Genomic DNA, 27,482 nt, shown 5'->3' on the forward strand with positions numbered 1-27,482 from the left:
CTTGAGTTTAATTAAATTCATCATTAAATAAACATCATATAAATAATACATAGTTCCAAAGTTATTAATTTCCATTGTAACATTCTTCCTAGCTTTGATTATAAAGTAAGCGATTGATGCATTCAAAATCAAGCGTTATGCCATTGGATTCAGAAACAAAAAAAAAAAAAAAAACACAGTTCAAAGTACCAGTAAGAATCAGATAGAACACTATCCATGAATGTAAAACTCAACAGAAAGCATAAACTATGAAGTTCCTAACAAAAACATTCTTCTCTTTTTTTGAAAACATACCCCATATCTCTAAGCAACTTAAGCATTGACCCTCTCGGCATCGTCCAACAACAATGCCTTCACGGTCGGTTTTGCCAACAGATCGGTGTGCTCTTGGAATGGCGATTTCGTGAAACGAGTCTCCTTCCAGAACTCGGGTGTGAGGAAACCATAGGTTTTCAATAGACAATCGAAGGTAGCCTGCCAAAATGGAAACAATTAGAACGACAGAATACATCAAATCCAGATTTCATACAAACAGATTGAACGTTACATAGTTCATGTTCAACATTAAAATATCAAACCACATCAACCCATTTAAGAAAAGAACAATCTTTATAGATGCCTTTTCACACATATTTGCATACAATTGCACGATCAACCAATTCCATGCCATTTAATCATAAGAAAAATTTGAAGTTCTCTAATCTAAAAACATCAAAAGCGGTATCTGAACTTCACACATGAATCCAATTACTCATAAACTGTTAAGCAATTACAAATCACAGACGTATCTAAAATCTTACAAGGCTATCCAGTAGTCTGATTTAAACCACATCTTCCAGACTAAACTATTCACAACATTCAAGTGAGTTTCACATTATTGTAATAAAACGGATGAACAAACAAAGAGAAGAATCCAAAGAAAGAACAACCCAGATCAGTAAAATATCCACAACAAACCATGGGTAGACTACTACTCAAAATTTCATAAGGTTCGACTAATTACGAATCTAAATTGTAATAATGGGCACCTTAAATGTCAATCATATATTTAGCATAACAGATGAGATGGATCTTGCATCATATTATGACATACCTTCACGAAGTTTCCAAGTGTCTTGGTCGATCCCCGGGAAGAAGTGAAAACATCATCAATACCAGCAAACTGAAGCACCTTCTTGGGAACCCGTGCAGCGACAATACCAGCACCACGAGGAGCAGGGACCATACGTACAGTGACAGAGCCACACTTACCAGTGACCTTGCAAGGAACAGTATGTGGCTTTCCGATCTTGTTACCCCAATATCCCCTCCTAACAGGGATCACCGACAACTTAGCCAATATAATCGAGCCACGAATAGCTGTCGCCACCTCCTTGCTGCACTTAACTCCCAATCCGACATGGCCATTTCCGTCGCCGACGACAACGAAGGCCTTAAACCTAGTCCTCTGTCCGGCTCGGGTCTGTTTCTGCACAGGCATAATCTTCATGACCTCATCCTTGAGGCTGGGGCCGATGAGAGTATCGACGATCTGGTGCTCCTTGATTGGGAGAGAGTGAAGGTAAATCTGCTCAAGTGATTGAATCTTACCTTCCTTCACAAGACGCCCAAGCTTGGTGACTGGAACCCATTTTTCCTCTTCATCACGGCGCCCAGCGCGACGTCGTCCACGGCCACGGTCGCCACCCCGGCCTCTACCGCCGAATCCTCTGCCGAAGCCGCCTCGGTCTCCTCCTCTTTCAGCCATGATTAGGGTTAGCGCAGCGGCAAGGGAAAATAGGAGAAAGATTGGAACTTGGAGACTGTATGAAGAAAATGAAAACCCTAATGAAGAAATTTATATACGAGGCTACTACAAGTTAAGATTTGATGGGTTCACTTTTGGGGGTGTTTGGATACAGATTTAGAATGAACCGCTTTCGGCCCAAATCTAGTTCAGGCCCAACTTAAGAATCCGAACCAGTCCAGCCCATGAAAAGATAGTGACTTAGCCCAATTAAATCTAGGCCCAAACAGTCTGGCCCATAATACAATGAGATTTTCTGGCCCAAATCTAGTTCAGGCCCAGATTAATTCTTACTTTTAGGTTATTTTAAATAAATTTAGGTATTTTTTTTTCTTAAATCACTCACAAATAATATAAACTAATTCTTAAATTTATACCATTATTATTTGAGTTTAAATTATTAAAATATCAGTTAAAAAAAATTACCTGGGTAAATAAATCTTTAAACTTTTAATTTTAATTATTAGTTATTTTATTTGACTGTTTTAATTATTTTAATTATTATTATTATTATTATTATTACTTTTTTTTTAGGGCATCCACTAGTAAGCATAAAATTTCAGCTTTCTTGAACCTTCTGCTGTTCATTCTTTTTATGTATCCGTTGCAGAGCTTGAGAAGAGCTCAATTATTCCTAAATGTGGGCAACAGCAGACGGTCAAATGCAGCCGCTGCCGGACCCAACTCCGGCGACGGCGACTGAGCCCTCCCACTCTGGTCAGTCCATCCAGACGCTGGTGGTGGTGCTAGCAGTCATCATAATTTTGGGTGTCATTGCTCGGATCCTGGCTCGATTCTGCGGCGGAAACCATTCCGGCGGCGGTGGTGGTGACGGAGAAAATGACATTGAAGGTTGGGTAGAAAGAACGTGCAGGAGCTGCATTGACGGCGGCGTCGGTACTCCGCCGCCGCCGCCGCCGCCGGAAGCGGCGGAGGAGAAGAAGTGACGCAGGTAGTTATGTGTTTATTTGTAGCCAAATGGGAACTAAAGAAAATGACTCTCTATGTGCTTTGTTCTTAATTACTTTCCATTTTTCTTTAATTTTTCCCTCTAAAATATTAGAAATCTCGATCAATAAAATACGTTAAAATATCATTTTAGAAGTGTTTATATGATCTGATAGCCGATCAATCTGGGCTACCGAATCCAATTCAGGGTTAGAAAGTCTAACATTTGTTTAGGTCGGGTTAACTCGACAAACCCAAAAATAGGATTACAACCCAACCCAACCCAACCCAACCCAATTCAGTGATATTGGATGATGAAAGTCTACATTCGCTGATTTAGGGAATGATCATGAGTTTATAAACAAAGAATACTCTCTCTATTGGTATGAGGCTTTTTGGGAAGCACAAAACAAAGTCATGAGATCTTACGCTCAAACTGGACAGTATCATACCATTGTGGAGAGTCGTGTTCGTTTAACATGGTATCAGAGTCACGCCCTAAACTTAATCGTATCAATAGATTGGTAAATCTTCAAATGTCGAACAGGACTCCAAAAGAAAAGGAGTAAAGCTTTCTCGAAGGCAGTAAAAAATGACTAAGACTCTAAAAGAGTCTGAACTGAATGAGATTTTAGCTATTAACGAACATGTAGCCCATATATATCTCTACTAAATTGGCTCGAAAATACCATAAATTATTATTATTGAAGTAATTTTAATAAAAATAAAAATTAATATTTATTTAAATATAGGGATTAAAATATAATAAAATTGAAAAGGATTAAAATGATTTTTTAATATATTAAATAAATTAAATTAGAAACTTTCAAAAACTAATGATGCTATCATTTATTTAATAACTTAGTCAACAACTTATTAAAAATTAATTAATTAATTAAAAAAATTTAAAAAAAATAAGAAAATATTATAAATGAGAGAAAAGGGGAAAACTTTGGGAGTGAAGGGTCCCACTTTTGGAAAAGCGTTTATTCCTTTTGACAAGATATCCCTGTTTGTGCTACAAGGTACCATTGATGCACTTATGTGCAATCAAAATCGAACCGAACCGAAAGAATGAACGGTCATGGAAACAGGTCAATTGGTTGGTTTATTGGAGACCGCCTTGGGACGTAGCTAGTTTTATTTTCATTCTTTTCCGACCATTTGCTTCGTTTACCGTTTGTATAAGGTAACTTTACAAAGTGTATAGTAGGTCATTGAATTTTTTTTAAAAATGTCTACTCTATACCGAATCGTAAGAACAAACGGTCATGAATTAGGTCAATTGGTTGGTTTATTATTAGTGGACACCCTTTAGTCATAGTTACTTCTTTTACAATAAACTACCGTTTGTGTAACGTTAGGTTATTGAACTTCAAAAAATGTCTACTTCGAACCCAAAGAACGAACATCACTTGAATTAGGTTAACGGGTTGGTTTATTAGGGACATGTAACAGCTCAAACCTACATTAGTAGATATTGCCCTCTCCTTTCCTCAAAATTTGTGAAACGTGTCTGTTAGTTCTTCTTCCCCTTTAAACGTGTATGTTAGTCCTCTTTGAGCTCCCTTTAAACGTGTTTGTTAGTCCTCTCACGTTAGTCCTTTTTTAGCTTTCCCTTTAGACGTGTCTGTTAGTCCTCTTTGAGCTCCCTTTAAACGTGTTTGTAAGTCCTCTCACGTTTAGTCCTTTTTTAGCTTTCCCTTTAAACATGTCTGTTAGTCCTCTTTGAGCTCCCTTTAAACTTGTTTATTACTCCTCTTTAAGTTATATGTTAATGAGAGGTTTTCACACCATTATAATGAATGTTTCGTTCCCTCTCCAAAATCGATGTACAATCTTACAATCCACCTCCCCTTGGAATCCTTGGAATCCAACGTCCGATGTACAATCTTACAATCCACCTCCCCTTGGAATCCTTGGAATCCAACGTCCTCGCTAACGCTCGTTCTTCTCTCTGATCGATGTGAAATCTTACCATCCACTTTTGGACGTAGCAAATTTTATTTTCATTTTTTTTTCTCGACCATTACTTCTTTTACAACAAAGCAGCTTTAAAGAACGTATAACCGGTCATTGAACTTTAAAAAATATATCTATTCCGAATCCACTTTTGAATATTGAATATGAGAAGTCCCACAAAAAAAAAAAAGCATATCCAATATCTAAAGTCTTCAACAATGGGCGTTTGTAAAGTGATTAAGCAACCAAATTCAAACTATGTTCACTTTTGAAGGAACTTTTGGGCTTTTTCTTTCACTTTCATTTGCACTCTCCAATATCAATCATTTCTTTCAATATAAAGCTTACAAAAGTACACAAGAAGCCTTAAATAATGGGAAGAAAGAATAACAAGTTTGTACATACAAAGAACACTATGGGGGAGGCCAAAAAATTTGAAGAGGATCATCATCAACCTCTGCAATCTATCTCTCAAACACAGCACCAAACAAACTTAATTAAACACGTTGTCGATCGATAAGCTAGGATCGTACGTACCTGCATTCGCTTCGAGATTCCAGTTCGAGGGTGTTGTTTTGTTCATTACTCTTTAGCAGTTGATTCCACATTGTTCGACGTCAGGACCAGTTACCCGAGTTGTGAAGGGATCGATCCGAACCCATAAAAGGGAGAAGATTGAGGCAAGGAGGATGGACCAGACAACCACGATCGTGGGAGTTCGGTTTTGGCGACCCATCAGACCCTTGAGGAAGGGATAGAGATGAATAATCACCCAGAACGCGAAGAACAGCTTGCCGAAAAGGGGACCCCAAGATTGATAGCCACTGTTAATGGCATAGGAAATTCCAGCAACAACTCCTACTATGTTGATAATCAGGAGAGTAGTTGGGGGAATGAGAAGAGTTGTCCACTTGAACAAGTAGAGCTCAGCAAAATCTCCATCTTCATCAGATGCTTTTGAAGTAACCGTGAAGTTGGTATCAATTCCAGCAAGAACTTTAAGAAGACCTTGGAACACGGCAAACAGATGGGCCGACACACCTCCGATAACCCAGAACTGCTCGTTTCTCCACCATTCATCGATCCCGACACCGCTCCATCTCATTTCCAGAATACCAGTAGCAAAGATGGAAAGAAACAGAGAAATGAACCAAATGCTGGCAAGATTACTGATCTGTAATGAAAGAAGAACAAACAACAAAGAATATGTTTGTCGTTTCAGCGATACTCGAGCGAGCGAAAGCTAATACGTTTGTAGTAAAAATATGATTCTTTTTACCTGAGGAATGATGAACTTTCCAGTGAGCAGACATATTGCAGGTAAGGTACAATAGGCAAGAAGAGGAATTGATGTTATTGGGTAAATGGTAGTGTTAACATAAGCAAATCGCTCGAGCCATTTCAACCGTCCACCATAACCGTACCACATAGGACAATGCCGACTGAAAAGAATTTCGACCGAACCTAACGCCCACCGAAGCACTTGGTTAAGACGATCAGAAAGATTAATGGGAGCAGACCCTTTAAATGCAGGACGGTCCGGTATGCAATAGATCGATCTCCAACCACGGGCGTGCATCTTGAACCCTGTCAAAATATCTTCTGTGACCGAACCGTAGATCCATCCGATCTGCACCACCAATGTTAAACATCGCTTAGTCGTGCAAATATTACGTCGTCTCCTAGCAAATAGAAAATGTAACAAATTAATGGCCTTAGAGGGAGAGATAGATTCATACTTCACTTCCCCAGTCTGTTTTATCCTCGTATCCACAACTGATGACATGAATTGCTTCTTTAAGGAGCGATTCCGGAGTGGCAGACTGCGGCACGCCTCCATTCTCCATTAGCGTGGAAGCAACAAATACAGCCGATTGACCGAACCTCTTCTCCAGGCTCATTTGCGACATTAGCAACGACTTCTCATCATCAAACCCGGCACCTGCATCGAATGATGTATGGACATTAACACCTCCATTTCAAGATACAAGCTAAAATGTTAGGTTGCTTCCTTGAAGATGAACACTTGAAAACTGGAGTTACTTACCTTCAACTCCTTCCTCAATATCCTCGAGGTTGAATATTGGCACGGTGGGATCGACATTTTTACTCGTTTGCTTCTTATCAGAATCTTTTCTTTTTGATTTAGAACTTTTCTTTTTCGACTTCCCAAAGCAACTCGAGAATAGCCCTGGTTTTTTATGCTTGGGCTTGAGAGGGGGTTCGTAGCCATACAACGCAGTTCGATTGAAAACACATCCCGTTCCCACATAAACTGGACCTTGAATACCGTCCAAGCCTCGAAGATTGATCTATTAACCCACATAAAATTTTAATAAATTCTACATAAATTTCAAGCAGCCACTGAAGATAATCTAGATGAAGACGGGTAAACAAAACTTACATCGAAGAAAACGGTGTTTCGGTTAGCATATCGATCATTTCTATCAATCCCATCGAACCTCTGTGGAAACTGAACATAGCAAACTGATTTTCCAAGGTTAGGATCCATCATAAAACACATAGCTTCCCGCAACGCTTTACTGTTGTTTATGTAGTGATCACAATCAAGATTTAACAAGAAGGGTCCATTGGTAAGCACGGCAGATACCCGAACCTGTATAGAGGTACTCAATCATTCGAAGAAAGATATAAAAGTCCAGAGAAGTATAGAAATTTTCTAGAGAAATTTACTCACAAGAGCATTCATAGCACCAGCCTTTTTGTGATGTTGGAAACCAGGACGCTTCTCACGAGAAACGTAAACCAGACGTGGAAGCTCGTTACCCTCAGTATCGAGCCCTCCACTGTGGCCTAAGAAAACCTGAAAATTTATATTGAAGAAACAAAAAGACAATATGTTAAAGTAGGAAGCAACAATGAAGAAGCAGACACAGACACCGTACAGACCTGTATCATTCCTGGATGATCTCTAGTGTTATTTCCCGGCCATGGCGTACCGTCTTGCATGACCCACCCTTCATCAGGAACTTTCTGTGCCTTAGCAACGAGTCCATTGATACGGATTTTAAACTCCTCGTATTCTCTCTGTAACACAAAAGCACGGTCAGGAGATGATAAAGTAACTTTTATGAAAGAAAATGATATAGAGGAATCTGGAGTTACTACCTTCATCGCTCTCCGATCCTTCACGAATGATGGATGAACCTTGTCCTTTAAGTAATCGATCTTCTGAGAAAAATACCACTCGGGTGCTCGTGGCTCAATGCTGTACTTCTTGGAGAAAGGAACCCATTTTCTTGCAAATTCTGATGTTTCAGACAAGGCTTCAAATGTTAACATAGCAGCTCCATCATCTGATACATAGCAAGAAACCTTATCAACTGGATAGTCCACAGAGAGAATCGATAGGACCGTATTGGCTGTGACGAGGGGAGGTTCTTTCAGAGGGTCAACAGTACTGACAAATATGTCGACAGCAGCCAACTGAGAAGGCTCTCCTTCACGATCATATCTGCAAACCATAAATATTTGAAGGTTAGGCAAACATCAAAATGAACATTGCTCATAATGAAAGCTAGAACGTTACCGTAGAGCAAGCCTATCAAGATATGTCTCCCGGTTGACCGGAAGCCATTTGGGGAACTGATCCAAAATCCAAGATACAGCAAACCATATCTCACAAATCACTGATATTAACCACAGAGCAAAGGCATTCGGAACTGGATTTGTAATCCGGTAGTGCAAGAAGATGCAAAGAATAATAAGCCGCAGAACTATGACCATCCTATAAGGGTTAATCCTAGAGGACGGAATAGAAACCTTCCTCGATAGAGGCTGACGAGCTTCATCATTCCTGCAATGCCAACAAATGAGTAATGTTTAGCAGATTATTCTCGTACAAAGAGTGGAAAGGTTGATTGATTGAATTCCATTAACACAGATTGATGCTACCTGAGTTGAAAACATATTATCCGTTCGCTAAGTTGAGACTTCGAGATATATAGAACATATTATTCTTCAGAAAAGAGACGATAGAAAACCAGAATTTTTATGAAAACAATATGACAGTTTCAAACATGGCTGAAATTAAGTTTTTTCTTGTTTCTGACCGGAGAAGTCATTTTTCGAGGAGAGACTATGCGTTTTTGGGATCTGCGTGCTCCTTGGTTAAAACCACTAAGGGGTCCTAATGGTTTGGACTTGAGTAGGCTGAAAAAAGACATACAACCTTGACAAGTACGACGTTCCACGGAATATATGACCCATGCTCCTTTAGGTTCTTTAAATTTCGTGGGTGGCATAGCTACCGAAATTAATGCAGTCAATTATGTCTCTCCTAGAAGTTGGTTAGCTACCTCTCATTTTGGTCTAGGATTCTTCCTATTCATAGGTCATTTATGACATGCAGCTGTCGCAGGATTTGAACGAGGAATTGATCGTGATTTTGAACTTGTTCTTTTCATTACTCCTCTCAACTAAGACAGACGATATAATACTGGAAGTCAAAATCAATTTCATTCCACCATATATATCAAGTTGGAGTTCACAAAAACATATTACTCTTACAAATTGCATTCAACAGTTGAATGCTAAGAAATGGTATAAAATACAAAAAAACAAGAGAGCAAGTGAAGCACTTACAGTAAAGAATCATCGATCATGACATCAGTGCTAGCATCAAAATCAGCACCACCCCTCCCTTCAGAAGGAGCATGACTAACACTCATCGGCGGCACACTCTTGTCCTGCTTCACCTTCCAACTATCTATCCTCTCTTTCCAGGCTACATTGCCAAACCTAGCCGATCCCGAGTCTCTCGATTGATCCATGATTCTATAGTTAGCTGCCAATTATCAAACAAATATCGGACATAACTATCATGACAAAAGAAATCTTCCTTTTCCGACATATCACACGACACAAGATATCAAACGTATGAACTTACCGCGACTCCCACTTTCAGGCGATGCCATGGAGAGCCGCTCGGGAGATGCAGCAGACAGTTCTCCAGAAACCTTGAGCAAAGAGAACACCAGGAATTCAATTCCAGATCCAACAAACAGAAACAAAATTGAATAAAGTAAAGTAAGCTGCTAGAACAGCTTACAGATCGTCCAGTGGTGAGCAAAGGAATGTGATTAAACGATCCCTCCTTATCATAATTGGTATCCCAGCTAAGCGTGCGCTCTGGCTTCTTATGATGCCTTTCTTGCGCCCCTTCCGCTCCATTACCATCACCATCTTCCACTGCCTCTCCATGAACCGGAGGACTTCCTAACGGCCAAGAACAAACCGATCCATCCCATTACCATCGATTCAATCTCTCATCATTTTAATCGTTCAAGAACTACGAGAGAAAATCTAACTAAAATAGTTGAAGGGATCGAATCAAAACCTTTATGCCACTTGTATTTGGTCTTGCATTGAGGGCAAGACTGATTCCCGTCTTTCCTCTCGTACTCGTAACAGGGACGGCAAACCGGAAACGCACAAACATCACACGCAACAAACGGCTCGCCGTCAGCCGTCGTACCGACGGAATCGCTGCAGATCTGACAAACCTGGCCGCCCCCAATCTGTTTCGACGATTTCTACAGATTGAAACAAAAATCATCAAATCAGAAACTAGAGTTAGAAACAGAAATAAGAAGAAGTAAACGGTTAAATTACCCCAGAATTTGGATCGACCTCCATGGCCGCTGGTTCAATCGAAGATCCTCCTCGATCCTAAGCAAAACAAGCAAGGAACAAGGAACAACTCGAGTTTACTTCATGGAAACTCAATCTTCCAAGGAAAAAAATGGAGATCCAGAGGATTCGTTAAAAAATGGTGTGACGGGCGAAGAAATCGATGGAAGAAGAAGATCAAAGGAATTTCAAGGGTCAGAGATTTCAGAAAAGCCACCGACGCTGAGACAACACAGATCCAATCCAATCCAATCCACCCTCAGTCTTCTTGGTGAAATTTTTTTCTCTTTTCGTTTCAGATACTTCTTCGCATTGAAATTTTCTCACCATTTTTCCTGTTCTTATCTGAATGTCTGATTTTGATTGGGTTTTCTGATACTCCCTTCTCAGTGGACTGTAGAACAACCATCCAAATGAACTTCAATCTTCAATTTTCCTTTTTTTTTCAATTTAACAAAAATATCCTTACAATTTTTCTTTTTATTTAAAAAATAAATATCATTACCATTCCTCTTATTTCAAAAATACTTTTAAACTTTTATAACTTTTAATAAAAAATCTTAAACTTTAAAAACCTTCACTAATATTTTTAAAAAATTTTAAAAAATAAAAAAAATATCTTTTACTATTAGTACTATATTTTAAAAATAATAAATAATTCTTACAGATTTAATATATGGATGAAAGCAGTATATTAATATCTCATATATTATCTATAAACATTTTGATATTATATATAATGGCCCAGATCCACCGCTCGCCGATATTGTCTTCTTTAGATTTTCCCTTTTGGGCTTCTCTCAAGGGAAAGCCCAAAGAAGACAATATGAATTTAGGGCGTTACAAATGGTATTAGAACCAGACACTGGACGATATGCCAACCTTTTCACTATTCCCCGAAGGGGGTAGACACGAGGCGGTTTGCCAGTAAAGACGTTGGGCCTCAAAGGGGGTGGATTTGGGAGCGGTCCCACATCGATGAAGAAGGAAAGAGTGTCGGCGAGGACGTTGGGCACCGAAGGGGGGTGGATTGTGATGTCCCACATTGGTTGGGGAGGAGAACAACTTACCATTTATAAGGGTGTGAAAACTTTCCCCTAACAGACGCGTTTTAAAGCCTTGAGGGAAAGCCCGAAAGGGAAAGCCCAAAGAGGACAATATCTGCTAGTGGTGAGATCTAGGTCATTACATTATATATAAACCGTTAGTATTTTGGATTATCAACCTCATATGTATTGAAACAAATTCTATTCTTTTAAATTTTGACGACATGAAAGTGTTGCATGTTCGAGAGCCTTAAATACATGAAGGTAATGTACGTAAAGTCAGTGTATATGAAAGTAATGCATACCTAGAGGGTCCTAGAGTGCATGAAACGATGCATACTTTGAGGATTTAGTGTACATGAAAGCGATCGAGATTGAATCGTGCATATGAAAGTTTTAGGTTTCATTATAGTTATGTTAGCATAGATCGTATTGCTCGTGATTGTAATTATTGGGTATTTTTAATACTCGACATTTTGGCAAGTGAAAGAACCCTAGAGGACGTTAGTATTTTTGCAAGACCATTTTCTTGCAAGAGTGCTAACCTGCACCCTTACGTGTATCATTATAACCCTAGAGGACGTTAGACAACTCTTATTCTCTGACAATTTATTACTAAAAAATATAAATATTTATTCTTAAAATACATAAATTCTTGTGAGATTCATACGGGTTCGAGAGAGGAACGGAACATTTTTTATTAAGGGTATGGAAACCTCTTCCTAGCAGATACGTTGTAAAACTGTGAGGTTAACGACAATACGTAACGGGACAAAGTAGACAATATCTGCTAGCGGTAGGCTGTTACAAATGGTATTTGAGCCCGACATCAAGCGATGTGACAGTGAGGACGTTGACCCCCAACGGAAATGGATTGTGAGATCCCATGTTGGTTGGAGAGGAGAATGAAGCATTCTTGATGGGTGTGGAAACCTCTCCCTAGCAGACGTGTTATAAAATCGTGAGGTTGACGACGATACGTAACGAGCCAAAACGGACAATATCTGCTAGCGGTGTGGACACCTCTCCCTAGTAGTCGCGTTGTACAATCGTGAGATTGACGACGATACATAACGGGCTAAAACGGACAATATCTGCTAGAAGTGTGGACACCTCTCTCTAGCAAACGCATTATAAAACCGTGAGACTAACGATGATACGTAACGAGCCAAAATGTTATTTTAACTATAGATGTTCATATGACTCGATAATTCAACCAATCTAGGATACCTAACACAAACTATAAACATTAGTTTAGCTAGCTTTTTTTTCGGTTTGGGTCGGGTTGGATTTCGAAAAATCGAAAATCCAATTCGATTTTCTGGTTGACATTTTTTTTGTCGGGTCGAAAATAAGATTACAACTCAACTAAATCCTATCTTACTTTTAAAAAATTCAATAATATTTAACGTTTGTAACTAAGGTTAATAACGTGTCGTGATTGGTAAATATTTGATATTTGAAATTTATGAGATTTTATCTAATATAACTCGGTGTGTATCGTAAATTTAATGTAAAATAATTATTATTATATATACATATATGAAAAAGTCATGATTTTCTTTTAAAGAAGGTTTGATGGTGGCAGTGAGCTGGCAGTGAAGCTCAAGCAGCCACATGGCATGAATTTCAAAGGAGATGGTGACGTGGCAGAACATGAATGGTTATTTCTTACAGAAGTTCACAGAATTCGACAACGACTTTTTGGAGCTGCGTGACCGACACGACAGTGATAACCAGTTCAATCACACGCGTGAGAGTACAGTAATATGAATACTCGCGCTTTCGAACGTACAATTCTAGTTTTCTCATTTCTTGGCGGCGCGCGTGTGAATAAGAGTGAGGTCGTGCGTGAGAACTAATTGGTGCTATTTTAGAAATATATGAGTTCTTGTCGGTGATGAGTTGGAAATAGCTAATTAATATATATAAATATAAATATACATACATACATTACATATATATATATATATATATATATATATATATATATATATTTCCTCTTTCTAATTTTGTTAAAATTTGTGAATTTTTTATACTTAAATTTACTTCATCTAAATCTAAAATCTTTATTAATGAAATTGAATTTTCGATTGGTTTTAGAAACACGAAGAGATGAGTGATAACATATAGTTGAAGATGTTGACGTGAAGTTGCTACTCGAATCAATCGAGACTTCTTTTTTAGAGTTTGTTTTTCTCGTTCATACATAAAATTTGAGCAATAACGACGGGTTTTCCACCCGTTTGATCACATGAATGTTAGCTACTCTCAATTAGATCCTCCTTTGAACTATATGACGATATTGACCTGTCATGCTGCTTGGTTGGAGGCTAATGACACGAGACGACTCAATTGGATATTAAAAGACCATCATGGAAATATCTATAGTGCCGGGCATCAACAGGTGATTGGATATTTCACAATTTCGTATTGAAAATGCAAGCGATTGAATTGGGGTTCGAGTTCAGATCAATTAATACTTTTGATTCTTTTCATTGAATCTAATTGTTTCAATGAAACCGTTATTGAATGAGAAATTTTGACCAATCACAAGTTGTCACATTATTAGCAAAACTCGATAATTCGACTTGCCATCCTCGACAAGTTAGGTCATAATATTTAACCCAAGTGTTAAGAATATTTGGTACTGAATTATAGTTTACCATATATATCATATTTGATCTTTGTCATCGTTACGCTCTCTAGTAAACAAGTTTGCCAGTCGGTCATTCGTATTCTTCCTTCGAGACGTTCTCTCTAATAAAATGGTAACGCACCTCCACATGCTTTGTTCTAGCACAAAATCTCGAATTTTATACTAGGTGGACCGCAGCTGATTGTTGCAATCATGTATTTTCTTTAGCTGCTCGAGCCGCTACTATGTACTCTGCTTCTATAGTTGACAATGATACTATTGGTTGTCTTTTGCTACACCGAGAGCTAGCAATAGTAAACTAGATTTTTATTGCACAAAGAGAATTAGGTTACAACCATTCCCACCATACATTCATTACATGGACACATTATAATTTCCTCCTCCTTACCTTCTCCCTAGGCCACTATTAAATGATATGGTAGCATTAGCAAAATATGAACTTAAGCATACTAAGACATTCACTTAAACTTGAATTTCAATGCTCCATCTATACATTTCCTCGGTCGGGATAGGGACGGTGAAGGTGACTAACCCCGTTGCCTCGTCGTACACAAAGTCGGTATCTGTCTTGTCCACACTGCATTTTAGAGGTCGTTGAGATGAGTATACACCAAACCTTCCACAACCTCGAGCTTTCAAGGTGATTGTGGCGGTTGGAGGTCGATCATTGGGGAGAGAGCCGGTTAGCTCGGAGGCAATTTCACCGTCGAACTCTGGTAATGGTTCGATCACTTGGATATCGACTTGCTCGATGGCACCACCGATGTTGAACATGTCGAGTAGACCGATTGGTGCAAACGAGATGTTTGAGGTGATGTCCTGAAAATCAAAACATCATTTTGGTTCATCTAGAAAATGAGTTGATAAACAAAGAACGAGATATAAGTGAAGAAGTTGCGTACCGTTAGAGGAGAAATATGGAAAAGATCATATTCTAGAGCTTTGAGGGTCACTGGAACCGAGGCACCTTTTGGCAATCGAGTCAATTCTCCTAAAAAAAACAAATCAAATTCCGGTTAGGAACCGGAACTCTACATAATGGTATGATATTGTCCACTTTGAGCATAAACTCTCGTGGTTTTGCTTTCGGTTTCCCCAAAAGGTCGCTTACCAATGGAAATGTATTCTTTACTTATAAACCTATGATCATTCCTTAATTAGCCAACGTGGGACTTCCTCCCAACGATCCTCAACAATTTTTCTATCAGTTCTATAAAAGAGAAGTCTTTCATGAATCTTGATTACAAGTAGTGATCCAAGTACCTGATCGATAAGCATAAACGATAGAATCGCCCTTCCAATCGGCACTGGCAACTTGGGAAATAGCATCGACGTCGGCCGCACGAACAGAGGTGGTGAGGGTACCTGGAGACTCGTCGTGAATGCGAGTCTTCTTCGTGATCCTGCACCAGCCAGCACCCTGGCAGTTGAATACTCCAACAACACCAGAACACTTGTTCATATTCCAAATTTTGAGCAGGCTGCAAAAGGAGAGAAAAACACTTATTATCACCAATTGTCTGTAATGAGAGGTGTGAGATCCCACGTCAATTGGAGAAGAGAACGAAACATTATTTATAAGGGCATGGAAACCTCATCCTAGAAACCAGACACATTTTAAAAACGATATGCAACAAACCTGGTGCCATCTCTAGCTGGATCGTTGAACAGAGAGTCACGTGTCGGTCGGCCAGGTAACTGTGCACGAAGAACTGATCCATCAGGAAGGACTAGCTTCTTCAACAACTCAAAGTTGTGGGTGCCCGGTTTGTCACTGTGATAAATTACAAAAAGTTAAGTCATTCCTATTACCATACTTGGACCCGAAAGCAGACAAACATGTTAGGAACCAGGAATCTCCACGATAGTATGATATTGTCCACTTTGAGCATAAGCTCAGATGGTTTTGCTTTTAGTTAACCAAAAAGCCTCATACCAATGGGATGTACCCCTATCCCAACAATCCTCAACCAAACACGCCATGGACATAAACTACCTGACATAGATTGCACATCCACCGATCGCACGAGCAGCTCCGTGATACTCTGCTGTAGGATGTAAACTCTGAAAAGCAAAGCGAGACATCAAACGACTCGTATCGACTAATAATATCAATCAAGTAAATGAAATCGGCGGCACAGAAAGTTTCTTACATGGAACATATCCCAGTCAGGCTGCATGAACTCTCCAAGGAAAAGAGAATTGTAAGCTACAGAAGAGATATGAATGGTGTGGGAGGCAGGATCACGAGGGTAATAGTCATTAGAAGCTCTCATAACCGCAGTCTGTTTGGCGCTGTAGAGACCATCAGTGTTGTGGCACATACAGGCAATGCAACCATTGTCGGAAAAGTTTCGAGCAATTGACGCTTCGAGGGCCTGATGGTAGCTACGAGTAAGCGCAACCCGACCACCATGACCAGCACCGAGGGTCTCGATGATGTTTTGCACATCGACCTTTACACCATCGATACCACATGAAGCCAAGTAGGAATGAAGCTCGTTATAGAAATTGAAGACTTTCTTTGGATGAACAAGGCCAATCCCATGAACAGCAAGGCTGTCTACAACTATGTCTGGTTGGTTGCTCAACATGCCCGGTGACTGGACTGGGTATGCCAAAGCAGACTCATAGTGCTCCAGCCCTGGACCTGCTGGCTTCACTCCACCCCAATAACCAGCTAAAGCATGCCACGCATACACAAATCTGCATTATATATGGGTTAGAAATTTGCTTTTCCAATTCAAATTTGTGGCCCAACAGCAATTGAACACTTACTTCACATTGTGCTTTTGCTTGGCATCATCAACAACCACCTTCAGGCCTGGGACTTGCTGCTCATTGTTCTTCTCATTTTTCTGAAACTTGTGGTTTTCTTTTATTCCAGAAAGCCTACTCGCAAACCTACACAGATAAGAAGTGTCATCAAGTGATTAAGCAATCAATTGCTTGATCTAACTCAACCCATAACCTATATTGTAACAAGATATGGACGAATCCCATCATTAAATGAACTTCACCCTCGTGCGAACATAAAAACTAGTAGTATGTCAGTGAGATCCCACATCAGTTAGGGAGGAGAAAGAAGTATTCTTTATAAGGGTGTGGAAACCTTTCTCTAGCAGACGCGTTTTAAAAATCTTGAGGTGAAACCTGAAAAGGGAAAGCTAAAAAAAATGACAATGTCGGCTAGCGGTGGGCTTGGGCTGTTACAAATGGTATCAGAGTCAGACACCAAGCGATGTGTCATCAAGGACGCTGGACCCCAAAGGGGGTGGATATGACAAAGACGCTGGGCCCCAAAGGGGGTGGTTTAGGGGGGGATCTCACATCGATTGGAGAAGGGAATGAGTGTCAACGAGGACAGTGGACACCGAAGGGGGGTGGATTGTGAGATCCAACATCGGTTGGGGAGGAGAACGAAGAATTCTTTATAAGGGTGTGGAAACCTCTCCTTAACGGACACATTTTAAAAACCTTGAGAGGAAGCCCGAAAGGAAAAGCTCAAAAAATACAATATCTACTAGCGATGGGCCTATACATGGTCAGATTATAACAATCAAGACAGCTAGTGACATCTAGGTGGAAAATGTGTATGAGTGGCAAAAGAACAAAACAGCATATAACATGGGAGATGTATTGTTTTATTCCCCACTATAAAATGTTCCACAACTAAACTAAGATAATCACAATTCATTTCATCAACCAATTTTCTTCAAATAACCCAACATAGATTCGATGAGATATGCACATAAGTTCAATACAAAACGAAATGGTGAGACAGAGTTCACAAGAGAAAGATATCTTACTGTGCTCCTTCTTGTACAACACAATCAGCATCCCTTGGTTTGCTCTCAATCTGTTGCCAACCATCATCTATGATCAAGAATTTTGGAGGTGCCCCTCCCTCTGATAGGCTGCAAGCATCCCAAATGTTAGCAATTTAATCTCAAACATCACCAATATATCAGTATTAAAAATTTTATTACCTTTCAAGACCTTCCATAACACCCTCAGCGGTGACCTCGGTGTAAAAAGCATCCCAAGTACACCAACCAAACCAGTCAAGGAAGGAAGGTAACTATAAAAGACAATACAACACAATTGAGACTCCAAGAACAGAATAGCATAGTAAAATTATACTGTCAAAACAAGATTTTCTCCTACCTTTTTCTTCTCTCGGTGTAGAAAAGTTTGCATATGCTTTTCAACAGCCCTGTTATCATCATTTAATCATTATCAAGTTACCATTACATGTCTGTAAAAAGGAAAAAACGAAACAACCCAAGTAATTTGGAAACTTACTTCACTGCTTGATTGATAACTTCAAAAGGATTGGTCCCAGCATGCATATAGACAAGAGAAAGTCCTTGGTTTGTCTCAACAGAATTATCTCCTGCAAAACCAATTCAAACACCAACAAAAACAGGTCGTTTCGTTTCTTTGTAACTTGATCCTTCCTATATTCTCCTCCAAGTGCTATAAACTCCATTATTTGATTCATTCCTGTGATGGTAATTAAAAGATTTCTCCAGCGAGGTTGGTTCTCATTAATGACAGCTCCACCCCAACAGAAAGTTATATCTTCTTCATTACCGTCCACCAGGATGGAACTATTGTAAGAAGTGACAGACCAAATAAATAAGACAGCAGGGTGTGTGTGCATCCTACAACAGATGATAATTGTTTGTTGATTATGATCTACTCACCGCTCTCGAGGCAAATCTCCATCTCATTCTTTTCATTGCCCTGCAGGGCAGCACGGAATTGACCTTCAAGGAGAGGAAGGAAGACAGTGTAGATGGTGGATGAATTATCAGGATCCTCCCCTTCGGTTCCCTTGCTCTCCATAAGCAGGAATTGTGTCTCAAAAGGGATGTCTCTCCCAGATGTTCCCATTCTCTGTGTCATCCACCATAACGTGAAACGGAAACAACACAGGAAGCGCTGACCCCTGATATGAAATGGAGCAGAAATTAGAATAGTTCATATGAATTATCTACAATAGCTACTTATTAAAATCTACTCAGCTCAGGGATGAAAGAGAACTTCAAACCCCAACGGTCGTAATTGAAAAAGTAAATATTAGGAATCACGACTCTCCACAAAGGCATGATATTGTCCACGTTGAGCCTAAGCTCTCATGGCTTTGCTTTGAACTTCTCCAAAAAATCTCGTACCAATGGAGATGTGTTCCTTACTTATAAACTCATGATCATTCCTTACATTAGCTAACGTGGGACTCTCTCTCAATAATCCTCCCCTCGAACAAAGTACACCATAAAGCCTCCCCTGAGGCCTATTGAACCCTTAAACAGCCTCCCCTTAATTGAGGCTCGACTCCTTCTTTGGAGTCTTCGAACAAGGTACACCATTTGTTCGACACTTGAGTCAATTTTTGACTTGTTCAACTTTTGAGAATTCTATTGACATGATTGTGATACCATTTTATAAGTTCATAATGAATGTAAAACTTAAACTACTACTGAGAGGCTTTTATTTTTACTTACTCTAGGACACCCACAGGGAAAACGTGCAGACTTTTACTGTTGGAAGCAGTGGCACCAATGAATGCGCCAGCAACGAGTCCAAGGCCTGATCCTGGAGTCAGCACAATGTTGTCAGGCACGCCAGTCAGTATGGTCTTCCCATGAACCACCAAGTTGCCATCGTTGATAGAAATCTTGGGTGTGATCGTCATTGTTGATCACCAAACAGCCGCTGCACGAGATTAAAATAGAAAATCATCATCAGCCAATCACAAAGGATTTAATATATATATATATATCAAAGAAGTTGGAATTCAACCCAAGTGTCTGAACTGAAAATCATAAGAGAAATCAGGATTCCCTCTTCATTGGGCATCACCAACCCCAACAAGAAAACTTAAATTCTTCTACCTCAGCTAATCAACAGGTTGATGGTGGGTCTATAAAAAATTTATCCTGAATTTATAAGTAAAAAATACATCTCTATTCGTACTAGTCTTTTCTGAAAAATCAAAAACAAAAATATGAAAGCTTATGCTCAAAATATACAATATCATATAATTGTGGAAGTTCGTAGTCCCGTTGCTGCCGAAGGGAGAAGAATCACAGCAGAGAATAAATAATTCATAATTGAAAATATTTCACCAATTTAAGCTCTATTTGGGAATATATATATATATATAGGATTCAAAAAAAAATAAAAACATAAATAATCTGGTTTAATTATTTTAAATATTAAATAAAAACAAAAAATTGTTTTATTTAAACTCATTTAAAAAGTTAAACCATAAATAAAAAAAACAAAAAAAACAAGGGAATATTATATTTGAAATAAAAACATTTTTATTAGTTGAGAGAAAAAGGTCAACAAAAAAGGAGGAAAGAAAGAAGAAGACACGGATTTCATTTTTTTCTTCACCGCCGTGTGAAGGGAGACGACGCTAACTGGCTTAATCCGGTTCCCCGGGTGGGAAGAAAAAAAAACCATGAACACGGAATATTCGTTCACACAAGGATTTTAATAAGCGAGAGAAACAATAAAATTCATCTTTGGAAGAAAGCGAGGGTGAAATGCAAAAAGGAAAAGTGCAAACACAGAGAACAATACAGATACGCAAAAGAGAATCAAGAAGCCGTCAAATTCGATAATCTCGTAGAAGATTGAATCTCTCCAACTCATCGATTTCAGACCTAATTATTTTTGCGTTGTTCTATTCCGATTGTAAATTTCTTGGTTTCCGTTCTATTGTAACTTTTTGGAGGGAGAGGTATTTCAGTTAAGTCCATGAATAATCAGATTAAAATCTCACAAATCGTCGTGATCTGCAAGAAATTAGGGGAAAACGCTTGAGAATCACAGAGAAAGGTAGATCTGAGCTACGATCTAAGAAAAGGATGTTCGCGTCGGGTTCAATCTCACTACTCTCGGCCGCCTGAAGCTCGATTCGAACACAAAAACTCGGAATCAAACACAGAACCAAAATCACCAGTTCATAATTACGAAATCAACAACAGAATGACTGCCACAATTTTGAAATCCTTCAAAATCCGAACGGAGCAAGAACAGCGAGATTCTTGGCAAAACCGCAGCTCAAGTTCCGTGTATGTTCAATCAACACTCCCAACACCAGAGGAAGGCACAAATTCGAAACAGATACAAAAAAAAAGAAAAACGCAACACCAAAGCCTCCACGAGAAGAACTCACCGATTAGCTCTTTAGCGAGAGAAATTGCAGAGCGGTCGGTCTCCTCACCAGAAGCTGAGAAGAAACTTGAAGAAGAGCGTTCCTGTGAGGAATGCTCTTGAAAGAGAAAAAAATATGGCAAGAGAACGAAACTAAAGGAACGAAGAGGAAGAACAGAACGGCCTCCTGTGAATGGAATTTGTTCACACAGAAAACACGATCGAGTGAGTTGGGGAAGAAGAAGAAGGTGGTATTTATACGGGTCGGAGCGTTAAACATCGAGCAAGTTTCAGGTGCAGATCGCATCAGATCACGACACGTGGAAATTAGTTTGATCTTGGATATATATATATATATTATTATAATTCCGTCTCTTTTATGACTTGCTAATTATTACAGAATCTTTTATTTATTAATTAGTTGAAAATGTCCCTGTCACCGGTAAATTTTGACATTAAAAAAAAAAAAAAAAAAAAAAATCCTTTTTTGCAACTGAATTTTTTTTACCATTTATTTTACATCATAATTTTTTTTTATTTATTTAAGCTTAGAAAAAATTTAAATAATTTTAGTTATTGAAGTACATCATCATATAACTTAAAAATTCGACTAATTTAGCCTTTGAATCCAATCAATATCCGCTAGTAGACGTATTTTAAAATCGTAAAGTTGACAGTGATACGTAACATACCAAAATTAACAATATTTGTTAGTAGTGAGCTTGGACTGTTACAAACGGTACTAGAGTCGGACCACCAAGCGGTGTACTAGTGAGGACGCTGGCTCCAAGAGGGGTATACTAAGAGATGCCACATTGGTTGGAGAGGGGAACGAAAACCTCTCCTAATAGACACATTTTAAAATTGTGGAATTGACAGTGATACGTAATAGGTCAAAACGGACAATATCTGCTAGCGGTAAGCTTGGACGATTACATTTTTTTTTTTTTTGTTTAGATTGAGTTAAATTTTCGAAAAACAAAAAATTTGGGTCGATTCCTGAATCGACATTTATTTGGTCAGGTCAACTCGATGAATCCGAAAATCCAGTTACAATTCAATCCAACCCTACCTTAATTTTATGAATATTAATAATATTTGACTTTATAAGTCGTTGAATTGAATTGAGTTGTCGAGTTATCAATCTAACTCATCCGAAATTCAATTCAACCACAAACCCATGAGTCTTTCCAACATATTTTGTCTTTACTTACGAATTGGGTTGAGTTGTCGAGTTGCTAATCTAACTAACCCGAAATTCAATTCAACCACGAACCAAACGGGTCTTTCCAGCATATTTTGTCTTTACTAATGAATTGGGTTAAATTGAGTTGACTTGTCAAGTTACTAATCTAACTAACTCGAAATTCAATTCAACCATTGACCAACGAGTCTTTCCAGCATATTTTGTACAAATAGTAACTTTCATATTATCACGGAGTTATTAAATTATATATATATATATTATTAAATTGAGTACATAATATTTAAATATTTGAAATATTCGGATTAAGTACATAAAATGTATTATTCAATTGAATCTAAAGTTGGTAGAATCACATTCCGAAATTGGTGGTTCTAGTTTCAATTAATTTCTAAAAAGTAGTTAATAATTATAATTAATTATTATTAATATTAACTTATTTTTCTCTGCCTTTAATATTTTTTTAAAAATATAAATATATATCCTTTCGCTCGAGTTATTTGTGTCGTTTCTAAAATTTTTGTTTTTAATAAAAATAAAAGGTTAGTTCGTATACTATATTTAATTATTTTTTTAACATTGAATTAATATTTGATGAAAAATCACGAACCAAACTTAATTAATAGAACTTTCATTTATATGAATTCAACCCAATCTAACTCAAACCGTACCCAGTTAGGTTGAGTTGATTAGGTTTTTCAAAATCACCATTTTTTAATACCTGTGATGTTCCACATTGGTTAGGGAGGAGAACAAACCAGTATTTATAAGTGTATGGAAATCTTCCCCTAGCATACGCGTTTTAAAGCCTTGAGGGGAAACCCGAAAGTGAAAGCCCAAAGAGGACAATATCTGCTAGCGGGGGATCTGGGTCATTACAAATTATTGGCTAGGTCGATTGAATTTCTTAATTCTCGACATTTTATAATATCGATATTTAAAATATTTAATAAAAACAAGGGGTTTATTTCCACTTTTTGGGTGCATACCCCTTGTGTTGGACTTGCAAAGCTTAAAAATAAATAAAATAAATAAAGAAAACATATTGTATTAAAATAATAATTATTAAAAAAAAAAATCTAAAGTTTGTGGAAAAAAAAAGTAGGTAGTTTTATTTTATTTTATTTTTAATTATTTTTTTAATTTGGTTTCCTAAGTGTGATCAAATATGGCGGTTCCAGGACCACTGCTGACGTCACTTAGTTTAGGTAAAAATAAAACAGGCCAACTTGTCCAATTCCCTTAAATTAATAATTTATTAACTTATGGCGTTGGAGCTCATTCTCGAGTCTGGACAAAATTTAGATGTGTAATACATCTTTACATACGACCCACGTAAGTGTACATGGACCCACCAAATGGGTGTATACGTACCCCTTGAGCCTGCCCTTCAACTAATACAGACTCACACTACCGTAATCATGCTAAGATGTCGGCATGACATATCATATAGAGGTATTATACGTCATACAACATGGAGGTCACATACATCATAGCATCACACAATGCGCAATACAAGACATACAATCACAAAATACAGGGCGTAGAGAGGTACAGAGCACGTGTCATTCATACTTCAAACCAAGTTAATAGTAGAGCTGCTTACTATAGTGGTCGGCTGGAGCGAGCCGCTTACTCAAATTCATCAACCAAGTGGCTAATTGTTTGTATCAATCTTGATACGATATCTTTTTAAAAGATTACGAATATATTCTACATAATAAGTGGATGAAATTGTAATAATAATGAGTAGATGAGAAAATTCTTCGAGTGTACGAAAAGTTATCAACCAACACACGTAAAAATACGTTGGCAAAAGGTTGAATGATATCATGAATATCATGTTATTATTAGCGATATCTATGGGGTATGGTCGGGATAACCTTCTCCATCTCTATACCTACTCCTTTTTTCATTCATCATTCTCACGAAATTTTTTATTTATATTTATAGGAAACAGGGTGGAGATTCTCGACCGAAAATACATGGGAATAAGGTTCTCCAATATAATATAATGTTCTACGAACACAATTTTTAAAAAAATTAAAATTCAAGTTGGTTCGGTTCAACCCAATTTAGTTTTAGAGAAACTTATCCCCTCTTTGGGTTTTCTCCTTCGGGCTTCCCCTCAAGGCTTTAAAACGCGTCTGCCAGGGGAAGGTTTCCACACCCTTATAAATGGTGGTTTGTTCTCCTCCCCAACCAATGTGGGAGGTCACAATCCACCCCCCTTCGAGGCCCAACGTCCTCACTGACACTCTTTCCTTCCTCCCATTGATGTGGGACCGCCCCAAATCCACCCCGTATGGGGCCTAGTGTCCTTAATGGCACACCGGGAAAGGTTTCCACACCCTTATAAATGGTGGTTTATTCTCCTCCCCAACCAATGTGAGACATCACAATCCACCCCCCCCCTTTTGGTCCAGCGTCCTCGCTAGTACTCTTTTCCTTCCTCTCATCGATGTGGGACTGCCCCCAAATCCACCCCTCTTTGGGACCCAGTGTCCTTACTGGTCCTCCCTGGCACTCTTTCCTTCCTCCCATCAATGTGGGACCGCCCCCAAATCCACCCCCTTTGGTGCCAAGTGTCCTTACTAGCACACCGCCTCGTGTCTACCCCCTCTTTGGGGAACAACGAGAAGGCTAGCACATAGTCCTCTGATACCATTTGTAACGCCTAAGATCCACCGCTAGCAGATATTGTCCTCTTTGAACTTTCCCTCTCCAGCTTTCCCTCAAGGCTATAAAACGCATCTGCCAGGGGAAGGTTTCCACACCCATATAAACGGTGGTTTGTCCTCCTCCCCATCCAATGTAGAACATCACATCAACCAATCCAACCTAACTCAATTTCTCAGATCATCGAGTTTCGAACCCTTTAATATTTTTATAATTATATTTAAAAATACGTTAAAATATGTAGGTATACCAAATTATAAATCATAAAAATTGTTTAGTCTATGTCAAATCAATAAATGTGACAAGGCCTTAATAGCAACATTAGAATACTTTCATATTATATGCTTTATTGTGAGTTTATATTATCTTTAATATAGAATACAAATGCTTGATTGGATTCCAATTCACATGTTTGTTAAGAATTAAAAAAAAAAAAAAAAAACTCAATGACCGGAAAAATTCAATTAACTCAACTCAGCTCGTATAATTTGAATGAAAATTTTATGAGTTTAAATTAGTTTACAAGTAATGGGTCAAAACGTACAATATCAGCTAGCGGTAGGTCTAAGCTGTTATAAATGGTATCAGAGTCAGACACCGGGTGTTGTGCTAGCGAGGATGCTTGGCCTCTAAGGAGTGGATTTAGGTTATTACCAATGGTATCAGTGCCAGACACAGGTGGTGTGCTAGCGAACGTTGACTCCCGAAGGAGATAACTTTTCTTTTGTTTTTATTTGTTTTTAAAAGGGTAATAAGAGAAATTCAACCATTTTTTAAAATAAAAATTAATCATGAAAGGGTAGATACCAAAGAAATATATTATTATTTTTAAAGGGAAAAAATCTTTTATCCAAATTAAAAAAAGGGAAAAATCTATTCAAGTCGACGTGGATCATTTATTAAATTACGCACACGGACTGGTCACCCATGGGTTGTGAGCCACCTCAGCACCTTTGACGAAGCGAAATTTGTCTTGAACTTATACAAGTGGGACTCACAAGTAATGGGTAGGCTTAAAGTATGTTTAACACGTGTCATGTAACGTCAGATATTTACTTCAATTTCGCTTATGGCTTCGCCTGGCCGCCTGGCATGACCTGCCACGTCATACAATCACTCTCATGCCATTTTGTTGAAAGTTTTCCTTTTATGTTTGACTTAATATAATTATTAAATTTCAATTATATATATATATATATATAGATTTTATTATTATTATTATTTTAATGACAGAAAAATCTGATTAATCTGAACTATCCAACTCAAAATTGGATTGAATTAAATTTTTTACGATTCGAGTTGGGTTGAATTTTTAAAAATTGAAAATTTTGATCGGTTCACAGGTTGACATTTGTAACCAATATTAATGATACGTTGTGATCTGTAGATATTTGATATTTAAACTTTATAATATTTTATTTATTAATACGTGTATGCTAGATAAGCGGAATTTTTTTTAAAAAATAATTCAACAATTTCACCCAATCCGATTGGGTTGTGAACTCTATTCAGGTGGCTCAGATCACCAACCCGTCAAAAGATTTCTCTAACCCAACCCGTTTTCACCCTTATTTTTTTTACCATACATTCGTCGTTACCAAATTAAAACAAAATCCTTCAATTTAACCAAAATATAACCTAAACTTCAAAAATATTATGATTTTTACTCTCACGTCAATCTTAGCTAATTAAACCGTTAATTTTAACCTATGCACCAATTAAGCTCATTAGCACAAAGGTTCGAGAGTATTTTTTTTTATAATTTTATATTTAATTAATTAGGGCGTACATGGGTTAGGTTAGAAATTTTGTTTCGACCAACTCAAAATTTTTAGTTGGTAACACCAGCAACCTGACCCAATCTAACCCAACTCGAGTTGGGTTGTGTTGGATTGTCGGGTTATTTTTTTTAATTATTTAAAAAAATCACATTTTCTCTGCATTACATCTTGTATTAATAAATAAAATCTTATAAAATACAAAAATAAAACATTTACAAGTCACAACGTATCACTAATATCGGTTACACATGTTAAATATTTTTAAATATTATAATGTGTCGAGTTATCGGGTCATATGAACATTCTTATAGTTAATAATATCCCTATAAAATATATATTTCTTTTACACATGTTTGTTCATAAATTAAACTTAGTCTTAAAAAAATTTGATTTTGAAAGCGTGAAGAAAAAAAAGAAAACGTGGCACAAAACTCGAAGAGACAGGGAAGATATTTATAGAACCAATTATTAAATTCAATTAATCAATCATTTCATTATTTAATACTTAATCATTGTACTTAGTTAATGTTAGAATCTTTGTCGTTTAATCATCATTAATTTACTCAAACCTAGGTAGCCAATCGGAATCGAG

The 27,482-nt window shown here is 37.9% G+C and overlaps 4 protein-coding genes across 5 annotated transcripts in view; 1 reads left to right on the forward strand and 3 right to left on the reverse strand.

Annotated features, from left to right (window-relative positions):
* The window catches only part of LOC111435479 (probable galactinol--sucrose galactosyltransferase 2), a 28,623-nt gene extending 7,162 nt beyond the window's left edge, over nt 1-21,461 (reverse strand). The window contains exons 1-15 of one of the 2 annotated variants that reach the window (XR_002709079.1): nt 21,249-21,461; nt 19,564-19,774; nt 18,763-19,007; nt 18,359-18,449; nt 18,221-18,269; nt 18,043-18,134; nt 17,863-17,970; nt 16,832-16,957; nt 16,207-16,759; nt 16,050-16,117; nt 15,693-15,827; nt 15,317-15,534; nt 14,956-15,044; nt 14,442-14,872; nt 12,508-12,511 (exon numbers count right to left, since the gene is read on the reverse strand). Coding sequence is in view for 1 of the 2 variants with exons in the window: in XM_023072860.1 (XP_022928628.1) it covers nt 14,516-14,872; nt 14,956-15,044; nt 15,317-15,534; nt 15,693-15,827; nt 16,050-16,117; nt 16,207-16,759; nt 16,832-16,957; nt 17,863-17,970; nt 18,043-18,134; nt 18,221-18,269; nt 18,359-18,449; nt 18,763-19,007; nt 19,564-19,754 (2,322 nt within the window). In the remaining variant the exon portion in view is untranslated. Of the gene's footprint in view, nt 1-12,507; nt 12,512-14,338; nt 14,873-14,955; nt 15,045-15,316; nt 15,535-15,692; nt 15,828-16,049; nt 16,118-16,206; nt 16,760-16,831; nt 16,958-17,862; nt 17,971-18,042; nt 18,135-18,220; nt 18,270-18,358; nt 18,450-18,762; nt 19,008-19,563; nt 19,775-21,248 lie in introns of those variants that run through there. The other variant, XM_023072860.1, reaches the window with a different exon arrangement.
* On the reverse strand, nt 106-1,812 carry LOC111435482 (40S ribosomal protein S2-4-like). The gene is made up of 2 exons (XM_023072865.1): nt 1,094-1,812; nt 106-474 (listed from the first exon to the last, which is right to left on the reverse strand). Exons 1-2 carry the CDS (start codon nt 1,745-1,747, stop codon nt 313-315), a joined length of 816 nt encoding a protein of 271 aa, XP_022928633.1. The 5' UTR covers nt 1,748-1,812; the 3' UTR covers nt 106-312.
* LOC111435483 lies at nt 2,369-2,824 on the forward strand. The gene has a single exon (XM_023072868.1). It carries the CDS (start codon nt 2,425-2,427, stop codon nt 2,731-2,733), a length of 309 nt encoding a protein of 102 aa, XP_022928636.1. The 5' UTR covers nt 2,369-2,424; the 3' UTR covers nt 2,734-2,824.
* On the reverse strand, nt 5,004-26,601 carry LOC111435478 (cellulose synthase A catalytic subunit 3 [UDP-forming]-like). Its single transcript, XM_023072858.1, has 15 exons — nt 26,591-26,601; nt 10,331-10,606; nt 10,056-10,251; nt 9,768-9,934; nt 9,606-9,675; nt 9,302-9,503; nt 8,247-8,513; nt 7,826-8,171; nt 7,607-7,744; nt 7,395-7,520; nt 7,101-7,313; nt 6,744-7,008; nt 6,436-6,638; nt 5,976-6,326; nt 5,004-5,870 (listed from the first exon to the last, which is right to left on the reverse strand). The coding sequence occupies exons 2-15, from the start codon at nt 10,352-10,354 to the stop codon at nt 5,286-5,288; spliced, it is 3,153 nt and encodes a 1,050-aa protein (XP_022928626.1). The 5' UTR covers nt 10,355-10,606; nt 26,591-26,601; the 3' UTR covers nt 5,004-5,285.
* Nucleotides 26,602-27,482: the final 881 nt, after the last annotated feature.

The sequence above is a fragment of the Cucurbita moschata genome, unplaced genomic scaffold (assembly GCF_002738365.1).
Source record: "Cucurbita moschata cultivar Rifu unplaced genomic scaffold, Cmos_1.0 Cmo_Scf00049, whole genome shotgun sequence".
Lineage (NCBI taxonomy): Eukaryota > Viridiplantae > Streptophyta > Magnoliopsida > Cucurbitales > Cucurbitaceae > Cucurbita > Cucurbita moschata.

Excerpts from the sequence above, each read along its gene's own strand:
- LOC111435478 (XM_023072858.1), bottom strand. The coding sequence starts at position 10,354 with ATGGAGGTCGATCCAAATTCTGGG. Across the intron at positions 9,935-10,055 it reads CAAATACAAGTGGCATAAAG|GAAGTCCTCCGGTTCATGGA; the intron begins GTTTTGATTCGA and ends CTTGGCCGTTAG. Across the intron at positions 9,676-9,767 it reads TGCTCACCACTGGACGATCT|GTTTCTGGAGAACTGTCTGC; the intron begins GTAAGCTGTTCT and ends TCTTTGCTCAAG.
- LOC111435482 (XM_023072865.1), bottom strand. The coding sequence starts at position 1,747 with ATGGCTGAAAGAGGAGGAGACCGAGGCGGCTTCGGCAGAGGATTCGGC. Across the intron at positions 475-1,093 it reads CACTTGGAAACTTCGTGAAG|GCTACCTTCGATTGTCTATT; the intron begins GTATGTCATAAT and ends CCATTTTGGCAG.
- LOC111435483 (XM_023072868.1), top strand. The coding sequence starts at position 2,425 with ATGTGGGCAACAGCAGACGGTCAAATGCAGCCGCTGCCGGACCCAACT.